Raw genomic sequence first — 12485 nt, forward strand, 5'->3', positions numbered from 1 at the left:
TTGCCCAGGCTGGACTGCAGTGGCACGATCTCAGCTCACTGTAACCTCCGCCTCCCAGATTCACGCCATTCTCCTGCCTCAGCCTCCCGAGTAGCTGGGACTATAGGCACCCACCACCACGCCTGGCTAATTTTTTGTATTTTTAGTAGAGACGGGGTTTCACTGTGTTAGCCAGGATGGTCTCAATGTCCTGACCTCGTGATCTGCCCACCTCAGCCTCCCAAAGTGCTGGGATTACAGGCGTGAGCCACTGTTCCTGGCCAATTAGATGGTTTTAAATGTTTAAGCCCAGCCAATTAGATGGTGTTAAGTGTTTAAAACTATTATTAATAAGATGCAAGACCTGTTTACTGGTGGTTCTGCCTCCATTCACATGGAAAACAATGTATTAAGAAAAAAGGGGCCACGTACTGTGACTCACGCCTGTAATCCCAGCACTTTGGGAGGCCAAGGTGGGCTGATCACCTGAGGTCAGGAGTTCGAGACCAGCCTGGCCAACGTGGTGAAACCCCGTCTTCTCTACTAAAAATACAAAAATTAGCCGGGCATGGTGGCGCATGCCTGTAATCCCAGCTACTAGGGAAGCTGAGGCAGGAGGATCGTGTGAACCCAGAAGGTAAAGGCTGCAGTGAGCTGAGGTTACACGACTACACTCCATCCTGGGCAACAGAGCAAGACCACGTTTCAAAAAAAAAAAAAAAAAAAAAAAATTTTAATGTACCATTTTTAACTCAAACCATTTTTGTGTTGTTGTCTTTAATAAAAGGGCAATTAGACAGTTTTAAATGTTCAAAACTATTAATATGATGCAAGACCTGTTTACTGGTTCTGCCCTCTATTCATATGTAAAACAATGTATTAAGAAAAAAAAGGGCGAGGCACGTGGCTTACGCCTGTAATCCCAGCACTCTGGGAGGCTGAATCAGGCCGATCACTTGACCCCAGGAGTTTGAGAAAAGCCTGGGCAACATGGTGAAACCCCGCCTCTACAAAAAAAAAAAAAAAAAAAAAATTCCAGGAATTAGCTGGGCATGGTGGTGCATGTTTCTGGTACCAGCTACTCGGGAGGCTGAAAGTGGGAGAATCACTTGAGCCTGGGCATTCAAGGCTGCAGTGAGCTGTGATCAATGCCACTGTACTCCAGCCTGGGTAACTGAGCAAAATCCTGTCTCCAGAAAAAAAGAAAAGAAAGGCAAAAGAAAAAAAAAAAGGACACCAAAATCAGAAGGTTATCTTTCAGTAGAACACTAGTTTGGCATCAGTATACAATCAAAGTTCATAACCCAGCACTTAAAAAGTAGCCATAACTGTGAACAACTTTACCAGCTTCCTCTCTAAACTCGCAGATGATGATCTCAAAAAATGACATATTAGATCACAAATCTGCAACTGAGCTACCAACACAGAATAACGACTGCAAAGTAATCCATAGAACAGGAAAAGTTCTAAACACTGAAAGACTGTCCAAACAGCTTTGGTATACCAAACCAAAAACAGGCCAAATGAGCAGAACAAACAGAACACACACTACAGAAACACCGCACACAAAAAGTAAAGTCCAAACAATGTGACCTAATTATGGAATGCTGTAAAATATTAGCAAGTAGCAGATCACCCTGGGCCACAGCAATCAGCTTCATACAGGCATATTTATTTCACTGACTTGAAAAAAAGCAGGGCTGTCGGGAGCGGTGGCTCACGCCTGTAATCCCAGCACTTTGGGAGGCCGAAGCAGGCGGATCACGAGGTCAGAAGAATGAGACCATCTTGGCTAAAGCGGTGAAACCCCGTCTACTAAAATACAAAAAAAATTAGTTGGAAGTGAATTGGCGAGGCGCCTGTAGTCCCAGCTTCGATCATTCGGAAAAGTCGACTCTCAATCTTTTGCGATTTCAAGATTCCGTTCAAAACAGATTCAGATCAAGGAGGGAGGAGGGAGGACAGAGGAGAAAGGGAGGGAGGAGGGAGAGAAAAAGCCAGGGCTGAAAACGTGCTCAGGCATCGTATAATTCAAAGAAAGCTCCAGTAATGGCGAGGTAGCAGTGATCCGCGCCTGTAACTCCAGCACTTTGGGAGGGCAGTGAGAGCGGATCCACAAGGTCAGGAGATGAGACCATCCTGGCTAACTTCCGGTGAAACCCGTCTCTACCAAAATACAAAGTGGTTTGGGTGTGGTGGTGGCGAGGTCAGCTACTCGGAGGCTGAAGTGGGGAGAATGGTGTGAACCGGGAGGTGGAGCTGCGGTGAGGCAAGATAAGCGCTGCACTCCAGCCACAAGGTGACAGAGTAAAGACTCCGTTGAAGGTCGGATCAAGTTCGGATCCGGATGGTGCAGGTGGTGGTGCGTGGATCAAGTGCGTTGGAGAGGGGAGGGGAGGGGAGGGGAGAGAAAAAAAAAAAGCCAGGGCTGAAAACATTAATATTCCCAGGCATCAAACATAATTCAAAAGCTCCAGTAATGGCCAGGCGCAGTGGCTCACGCCTGTAACCCCAGCACTTTGGGAGGCCGAGGCGGGTGGATCACAAGGTTAGGAGATCGAGACCATCCTGGCTAACTCGGTGAAACTCCGTATCTACTAAAAATACAGAAAAAAAAAATAAGCCAGGTATGGTGGCGGGCACCTGTAGTCCCAGCTACTCGGGAGGCTGAGGCAGGAGAATGGTGTGAACCCAGGAGGCGGAGCTTGCGGGGGGCCGAGCCCCCCCCCCTGCACTTCAGCCTGGGAGACAGAGCGAGACTCCATCTCAAAAAAAAAAAAAAAAAAAAGCTCCAGTATTAACCCTCAACCATATCTAGTAGAAAGAAACATCGTTACTATTTGTGTCTTGGAAAGGACAGCTACTTCCCATACTAGTCAGCCCCTCTGTAACTCAACTTCTTTCATTATTAACAACGCCTCTGACCTCCTCTAGGAACTGGTGAAAATTAAGTAAAATTTCTGAAATTGTCAAATTAAGGTATTATTTGCTGGCCGGGCACAGTGGCTCACACCTGTAATCCCAGCATTTTGGGAGGCCAAGGCGGGAGGTAAGGTCAGGAATTTGAGATCAGCCTGGCCAACATGGTGAAACTCCGTCTCTACTAAAACAAAAAAACACAAAAATCAGCCAGGCACAATAGTGTGCACCTATAATCCCAACTACTTGGGTGGCTGAGGCAGGAGAATTGCTTGAACCCGGGAGGCACAGGTTGCGGTGAGCCAAGATCGTGCCACTGCACTCCAGGCCGGGTGACAGAGCAAGACTCCATCTCAAAATAAAACAACAAATAAAATACTATTTGTTTAGGGCTGGGCGCAGTGGCTCACACCTGTAATCCCAGCACTTTGGGAGGTCAAGGTGGGCAGATGACCTGAGGTTAGAGTTCGAGACTAGCCTGGCCAACATGGTGAAACCCGTCTCTACTAAAAATACAAAAATTAGCTGGGAACGTTGGTGGGCGCCTGTAATCCCAGCTACCTGGGAGGCTGAGGCAGGAGAATCTCTTGAACTCAGGAGGCAGAAGCTGCAGTGACCCAAGACCACGCCATTACACTCCAGCCTAGGCAACAAGAGCGAAAACTCCACCTCAAAAAAAAAAGCTATTATTTGTTTTTTAAAAAAAGCTATTTGTATTAATTTCTTATTGCTGCTCTAACAAACGATTAAAACCTTAGTGACTTAAAATAACACAAACTTTGTCTTACAGTTCAGGAGGTCAGAAGTTCCGCAAGGCTCTCACTGAGCTAAAATCAAGGTGTTGGCAGGGCTGTGCTCCTTCATGAGGCTCCAGAAAAGCCCCGCCTTTTCTCTTAGAGGCTGCTGACATTCCTTGCCTCATGGCCCTGCAACTCTCCCAAGCGTCCACTTCTCTTCCCATGGTCCCATCTACAATCTTCTCTCCTGTCTCCCTGTGATTTACAAGGACGCTTGTGATTACACCACCTACCCAGATAACCCTGCCATTTAAGAAATCTTTAATCACTTCTGTAAAACCTCTTTTGCCACGTAAGGTGGCCTACTCACAAATCCTGGGGACTGGGATGTAGGCACGGGGAGGTGGGATGTGGACATTATCCTGCCTGCCACTCTATCGGTCATGTAAATCACCCAAAAAGCCCCAAGAGGGCGTAGAGGTAGATGAACCTATAAGGAAGTCAATGGGCAAGTTAAAAACGCAAATTTGAACACTATAGCTTATGTCATCAATAGTGTGTTTTCATTTTTTTGCTTTTATTTATTACTAAAAATACAAAAAAAAATTAGCCAGGAGTGGTGGCAGGCGCCTGTAGTCCCAGCTACTGGGGAGGCTGAGGCAGGAGAATGGTGTGAACCTGGGAGACGGAGCTTGCAGTGAGCTGAGATGCCCCACTGCACTCCAGCCTGGGCAACAGAGCGAGACTCTGTCTCAAATAAATAAATAAATAAATAAATATCATCTAAGTCTGTATAGACATGTCAAAATTCTGAAAGTGGGACAAATTTTGCTCAGAAACCATCAGAATTATAATCCTCATGATGCCACTTCAGCCTGCTACTTGATAAAGAAGAGATTCTGGTTCGGTTCATAAGTCAGTGATTCTCAACAGGGAACACCACTGCACGTGCACTTCAGGTCACCCCAAAACTTTGGAGCACCGGGAGGCATTACTGATTCACATATTCCCTATAGTGAAAGCTGTTCACACCACTGCTTTGGACAACTGAGTATTTCAGCATAAAAATTCCAGTTTCACGCCAGGTGGTGGCTCACAACTGTAGTCCCAGTACTTGAGTCCAGGAGTCTGAAACCAGCCTGGGCAACACAGGGAGACTCCATCTCTACAAACCATTTTTAAAATTAGCGGGGCATGGTGGCATACACCTAGGTACTCCCAACTACTAGGGAAGCTGAGGTGGGAGGATTGCTTGAGCCCAGGAGGTCAAGGCTGCAGTGAGCTGTGATCACACCACTGCACTCCAGCGTGGGTGACAGAACAAGACCCTGTCTCAAAAAAAAAAAAAAAAATCTGTGTGTGTGTGTGTATATAAGTCCATATGTGTATATATATGTATATATGTACATATGAGTATATATACGTGTGTATACATGTATATACATATATACAGTTTCAATGTGAACTTGTTACTTAAGTTTGACTTTTTCCCCCATACCTTCAACAGCCCCAACCAAATCTCAGCTCCTAAACTTAAGATGCAGCTATTGTCTAGGAAGTGAGATAAAATGCCAGCTAGGAAGCAGTAGGTCCAATGACAACTGAATAAAATATTTCAAGGAAAAAATCTCATTTGATAGTTAGTTACAGCAAACACATAGAATGATTTTTTAAAAAAACAAATATTGCCATGAGTGAAAGTAGGAAGGTAGAGAAATTAAACATAAACCTGACTTTAGACTTTTCATATCCAAAGACTGCCTGGTGATTAGCCTCTATACCCTGAAGCCTCTATACCCTTTCCTGTAAGACCCTTTCATACCCACTACCTACCTCAGTCTTCCTGACAACCAGTGAGAAGCAAAACTGGCTCTCCTGGGTTAAGTCCCAACTACTGAAAAACACAGAGAGCTAGGAAGCAGGCAAAGAATCTAGAAATTCATAGGAGGAGTAGGATAAAGGTTTGTCCAGACCCCAGTTCCCAAAAATATTCATTCGTTCATTGATATAAAAATACCTGAGTGCCCAGTATGTCTGTAGCAGGCACTGTTCTACATGCTAAGATACAGTTTTGAACAAAACAGATAAAATTACTGGCCCTCAGGAAGCTTAAATTCTAGAGGAGAGAGAGAGAAATCATAAACGAGATGATTAAGCATATTAGAAGTGTTATGAAGAAAATTAACGCTGTGGGGAGGGATAATGGACAGAGATGAAGTTTTGGATACAGCACTCATAGAGGACCTCACTGAGAAGGCAATACTTGAGAAAAGAAGTGAAGGTGGAGAGCAATCCAGGCAGAGGAAACAGCAAGTAAAAGGCTTGAGGGCTTGTTCATAGAAAAAAAAAAAAAGTGGCAAGAGTGGCTGGAATGAAATGGAAAAGGTGGAAAACAGATTAGTTCAGAGATAACATATTTTTGGCCCTTGAACAACATGGGGATTAGGGGGAACCAACCTTCCACACAGTAGCAGATCCATGTATAACTTTTAACTCCCCCAAAACTACTGATAGCCTGCTGTTGACCGGAAGCCTTACTAATAGCATAAACAGTCAAATAACACATATTTGTATATGTATTATACACCGTATTCTTGTAATACATGAGAGAAAACAAAATGTTATTAAGAAAATCATAAGGAAGAGAAAATACATTTACTAACTCATTAAGTCAAAGTGGCTCATCGTAAAGGACTTCATCATCATCTTCACCTTGAGTAGGCTGAGGAGGAGGAAGAAGAAAAGGGGTTGTTCTTGCTGTCTCAGGGGTGGCTGAGCTGGTAGAAAACTTATGTATAAGTGAACCTGCACAGTTCAGACCTGTGTTGTTCAAGGGTCAAAAGTATATGGAAGGAAGCTGAAGTGTGCAATACAGAGCATGTAGATGGCCTTGTAGAGTTTTTTGAGGGACTCTGGCTATTATTTAATCCAAGTAAAACAGGTGATCACTAGAGAGTTCTGAGCAGAGTTAGCTCCTTTGACGACAGCAGACTGTAAGGAGGGCAAAGGCAAGGGGGGATCATGGTTTGGACAAGAATAGTGAGAAGTGGTCAGAGTCCAGATATATTTTAAAGGTAGAGTCAATGGATCTTCTGAGAAATAGGAGTGGGGCATAAGAGAAAGAAGAATCAAGGAGGGCCAAGGCTTTTGGCACAAGCAATGGAATGAGAAATTTGCCATCAACCATGATGAGAGCCTGGGAAAAAATAGATTTGAAAGACAGACCAGTTCTGTTTTAGCATCACTGAGCTTGAAATGAGCTTGAGTTATTAAACACTCCAGGAAAGATGCTGAAGAGGCAGCTGGATATATGAGTCTAGGGTTCAGGAATACAAGTTATAGCACAAATTTAATATGGTATTCTTATCTAACCCTGTGTCTTTTTAAGGACATAGCTGGGACCGGGCGCGGTGGCTCAAGCCTGTAATCCCAGCACTTTGGGAGGCCGAGACGGGCGGATCACGAGGTCAGGAGATCGAGACCATCCTGGCTAACACGGTGAAACCCCGTCTCTACTAAAAAAATACAACAAACTAGCCGGGCGCTGTGGCGGGCGCCTGTAGTCCCAGCTACTCGGGAGGCTGAGGCAGGAGAATGGCATGAACCCGGGAGGTGGAGCTTGCAGTGAGATGAGATCCAGCCACTGCACTCCAGCCTGGGTGAAAAAACAAAGATCTTGTTCAAAAAAAAAAAAAAAAAAAAAAAAAAGGACATAGCTATATACACAAATTGAAGTACAATTTCATAAGGCAACTGATTCAATACAACAGCAGAATAAAAGCAGGGCATTAAGTAGTGTTGCTCTATTCTCTAGATACATTGTTGTCTACCCAGTGAGAAAAGCAGTCTACGGTGAGTGCTGACATGACTGCCCTAAAAACTTGATGTCCCTAAAAACATCTAGCACCAACTGCAGACATTCCAGAGGCAACTGTACATTTACATTCACACCTCTACCTTTACCACCCTGATTCTCAACCTCAGGTTCCACTACAGATGTCGGGTTTTGGCACAGCTGTCCCCAACATCCTCTCACCATAAGATAATTTGACTTATGTGAAACTTACACCCAATGGCTATGTCAATATGTTTGCTCAATACTGTTGATGCCTTAGTTGACATCTGCCCTCTCAACAACTGGATCTTCCTCATTCCTAGTTTATCAGCTATAAAGCTGCCCTGAGGTTGACATTTTTTTCCAACTTTAAATGGAAAAGTCTCATATTTTATACTCAGTGTATATAGTGTAGAGATGGATTTTTTAAAAAACACTTAACATCAACAACCCAAAATACACTGTATCTAACGAAATCTGGGGAACATAAGGCAGGCAGAAAAGGGAAGTAAAGATTAATTTTGAGTACATATGAACTTCTGTTAGTCTTACTGCTCAAGCCTTTTTTTTAATTAACCCAACATAATGTAAACAAGTTTTTAAAAAGTATTTAACATATTTCAGTTATGTTTACACATCAGAATATGGCTATCCCATAGAAACAGGCCTATAATTATAACCTTATGTATAACAGTTCAGAATGACATCGTACAGTTAACAGTAAAAAAAATCTGCTGATAGGAAAGACACAATCCACATTACCAAGAACCAAATACAATCAACCCTTGGCCCTGAGAATCTAGAAACTTTGCAGGTAGAAACAGCAACTTAATGACAAATCGTTTTGTAAATAAAACAAGGTCAAATCCAATACTGGTCCTATTGGTAGAAGTTTTTGTTCCACTTTTTTTTTTTTTTTTAGACGGAGTTTCACTCTTGTCGCCCAGGCTGGAGTGTAATGGTGCGATCTTGGCTCACTGCAACCTCCACCTCCCAGGTTCAAGAGATTCTTGTGCCTCAGCCTCCCAGCTAGCTGGAACTACAGGCATGCGCTACCACACCCAGCTATTTTGTATTTTCAGTAGAGACGGGTTTCCTAATGTTGGGTCAAGCTGGTCTCGAACTCCCGACCTCAGGTGATCCACCTGCCTCGATCTCCCAAAGTGCTGGGATCAACAGAAATGAGCCACTGTGCCTGGCCTTGTTCCACTTTTAAATTGAAGTCAGTGATTAAAATGCAAAGAGATGGGCGGGACCCAGTGGCTCACCCCAGTAATCCTGGCACTCTGGGAGGCTGAGGTGGGTGGATCGCTTGAGCCCAGGAGTAAGATATCAGCCTGAGTAACAAGGTAAAACCCTATCTCTACAAAAAAAATACAAAACTTAGCCAGGCGTGGTAGTATGTGCCTATAGTCCCAGCTACTCAGGAGGCTGAGGTGGGAGGATGATTTGAGCTTAGGAAGTCAAGGCTGCAGTGAGCCATGACTGTGCCACTGCACTCCAGCCTTGCAACCCTGACTCAAAAAAATAAAATGCAAAGAGGTACAAGGATGGCTAGTCATCTAAAGAAGTAAGAATATGTAGAAAAAGGCAGGATCAAGAAGAAATAATGTCATAAAGACAAACATGTTGATTCATCTAACTTGTATGTTTCAAGGAGAGAAAGTATTTCAAATCAGGTGTTCTTATCCTGAGATCCACTGACTTGAAGCAACCTGGGGTTGAAGTGAAGCCCTGATCCCTAAAGGATTCTATGACCTTTAGTGCGGTTTATTGACCTTCACTGTGAGGTTAAAAACCGTCACAATGAAGTCTAGTTCATTTTCATCTATAAACCTACATGTACTATAACACCATCTTGTAGTCCAAGTATTCATAGTACACTACTCCCTGCAAAAAAAAAAAAAAGATTTTAAGAGTGTTCCAAAGGCATACAAGCAATTAAAAGACAATCACACCCAACACAAAAGCTCATAGATATGTAAAGATTCCATTTATATGAATATCCAGAATAGGTAAATCCACAGACACCAAAAGCAGACTGGCAGTTATCAAGGGTTAACGGGTAGGGGTAGGGACCAGCAACTGCTTAATGGGCATACAGTTACCTTTTGGGATGATGAATATGTTTTGGAACAACACAGAGGTAGTGGTTACACAATGTGAATGCATTAAATGCCAAATGAGTTGTTCACTTGCAAAACGGTGAATTTTTATGTTAAATCAATTTGATCTCAGTAAGGAAACTAATAATAAAACCCTTTTGTATCTCCTATTTAAATTTTTTTAACTGACAATCATACTATATGTTGCCCTCAATTTGGAGCAGAAAAATTAGTGGAATAAAATGGAACAACACAGACAGAAGATGGCTCGGTGTGTTTTCATCCCTCATCCTCAGGATGGGAGGAAACTAGAACTAAGAGCTGCTAAGTGCCTACTACATCTGGAGGTCAGAAGGATTCATCTGCTGGAATATTCTTTTTTGCCAGAACAAAGCTAAAATTGAAAACTCAGGATTTCAGCTGGGCACAGCAAATTATGCCTATAATCCCAACACTTTAGGAGACTGAGGTGGGAGGATCGCTTGAGCCCAAGAGTTCAAGACCAGCCTGGGCAACATAGGGAGACCGCCATCTTTACAAATAATAATTAAAAACAATAGCAGGGCATAGTGGTACATGCTAATAGGGAGTCCCAGCTACTGGGGAGGCTGAGGTGGCAGATCACTCGAACCCAGGAGGTTGAGGCTGCAGTGAGCCATGACTGCATCACTGCCCTCTAGCCTGGGTGACAGACTGAGATCCCATCTTTGGGGGGGTGGGGAATGATATATATAATATACATAAAAATTAATTTTAAAACTCACAATTTCTTGGATATCAATTCTTAGGACTCACAGGTTCATACACCTAAAACTTCCATATTCTTGGGCTGGACCCAGAGGGATTAAAAAAAAGCAATTGGCACTGAGGGAAAACATACAGCTAAGGTATAGTTAAGGCTTAGCTATTGTTCCACACAAAGTTTAAACTTAGTAATCAGACTGAACGTCAAAGTAAGCAGCCCATCCAAATAATTTAATAAAATCAAACATCTAATCTACTCAAAAAAATACTGAAGACTCAAGTCACTGCCTTTGTGAATTACATCACAATTAACTCACAAGGTCAAGAACTGAAAAAAAACCTCTGCTCTCCTATGTCTCTGTCCTTTAACAGTATTACATACGAACCATAACAAAGTATGGAATCAGCTGGCTACATGTAATCAGTTCCATAAAGTTTGCAAATATTTACTACATGACATTCATGTTAAATTAACACCAGTATTTTCAAGGTCAATATGTTTGTTCAACTCCTTGGAGTCACACATTTTTGTGGTATTTTTAACATCTGACTAAAGCTTCTATCATCACAAGATGCTCACACTGTTTACAAATACTTGGAAACAGCAGCTGGTGTTCCTCAGTTACATCTTGTTACAATAAACAGAGTAGCAGTTTTAAAGTCCAGGTATATATTTTACCATTGATGTGTAAAACCTTTGCTTTAACTTAAAAGTTTCCCCTGCCTCCAGTAATGGAGAGACATGAACACAATTAATTGTGGGCAATTTAGTACAAAGTTATGACAAGATCACAGATACACAAATTTTTATGTATATATACTTGAAAGTACAGCTATCATGCTGAATGAATTAAATGTTGGTGACTTTGTGCACACATACATATATATATACACACACATACATACATACATACACACACACACACACACACATATTTTTTGTGGGCATGGAGACAGTCTCACTATGTTGCCCAAGCTAAAGTGCAGGTACTATTCACAGACCGATCATGGCATACTACAGCCTCAAACTCATGGTCTCAAGCAAGTGGCTAAGACTACAAATACAAGCATGTGTCAGCACAGCCAGCTGTTTTCGTATCATTTTTACTACCTTTTCCCATCCCATTCAAAAAATGCAGAATACAGAAACTTACCCACACAAGCATTGAGGAAGAGCCAATCAGTCTTTTTCATCCTGTTTTTAATTTGCTTTAGTTTTTTAAAGTCTACTTCAAGTTCCTCCTTGCTGCCCACAGCACCAGCCAATTCAATCCTCTGAAAATCCATTTTCACTTCAGAGTCTCGCTTCGTAGCAGGAGGTGATCTCCTCTGGCTATTACCACTACTGCAACTTCCCCTCCATCGAGCTCTGTCTTGCTCATTTATTATTGAAGAAGCCTCTTCAGTCTCTGCCAATTCTATTGCTTCAATGTTATTAGGTCTGGGGTGATCACAAACAACACATCTTTTAGCCTTGGCCCAGTTTTCGTATGTGCAAACAGAGCAAGTCCAGTGCTGTGTCCTAGTGTTCAATTTATTTCTATCATTGTATTCCTCACAAGGATCAACAGAAAAAGCAACTGGTCTTGAGCCAGATCCTGAGGACTGAGGAGATTCTGTAGGACTCCTGGTCCTACGCTGGGATAAGCACTGGGTACATCTGATTGCTCTTGGCCAGTTCAAATATGTACACATGTGGCATGACCACTTATTTGCATTTTCCATGCTATACGAAGATTTAACCCTTGGTCTTGCACTAGAGTCTGGACATATCAAAGGACTACTTCCTCCTTCGGTGCTGGAAGGATCCCAATCTCTACCAACATCACTTGAACCACTTTTAAATGGATCTTCTGTAATAATTGTTCCACTAGGTCTTTGGGCACGACACATAGTACACTTGATTGCAGATGGCCAGTTTTCATACGTACAATATTCACAAGCCCATTTAATTCCACGTTCTGACATTGTGCACTTCTTGAAGTGAGCTGTGTCAGGCAGGAAGCTATAAATAATATAGGACATGGTTATTAAAATAACTACATTCCACCTCCAAAAATATGCTCCCCAAAAAGCATGCCGTTCAACCTACAAAATATAAATTTCTCAAAAGATGCATGTAACATTTTGACATTGAATTATCCTAATTTTCTTTTTTGATTTCCA

General features: G+C 42.6%; 1 protein-coding gene across 3 annotated transcripts in view; it reads right to left on the minus strand.

Moving 5' to 3' along the window:
• ZRANB1 (zinc finger RANBP2-type containing 1) overlaps positions 1-12485 on the minus strand; it is a 70689-nt gene that overhangs the window by 32373 nt on the left and 25831 nt on the right. For 2 of the 3 annotated variants that reach the window (XM_021943830.2, XM_021943829.2), the window contains one exon: positions 11474-12324. In XM_021943830.2, coding sequence (XP_021799522.1) covers positions 11474-12287 — 814 coding nt within the window. In that variant the 5' untranslated portion in view covers positions 12288-12324. Of the gene's footprint in view, positions 1-11473; positions 12325-12485 lie in introns of those variants that run through there. The other variant, XM_031652001.1, reaches the window with a different exon arrangement.

Source organism: Papio anubis, chromosome 11, assembly GCF_008728515.1.
Source record: "Papio anubis isolate 15944 chromosome 11, Panubis1.0, whole genome shotgun sequence".
Classification (NCBI taxonomy): Eukaryota; Metazoa; Chordata; class Mammalia; order Primates; family Cercopithecidae; genus Papio; species Papio anubis.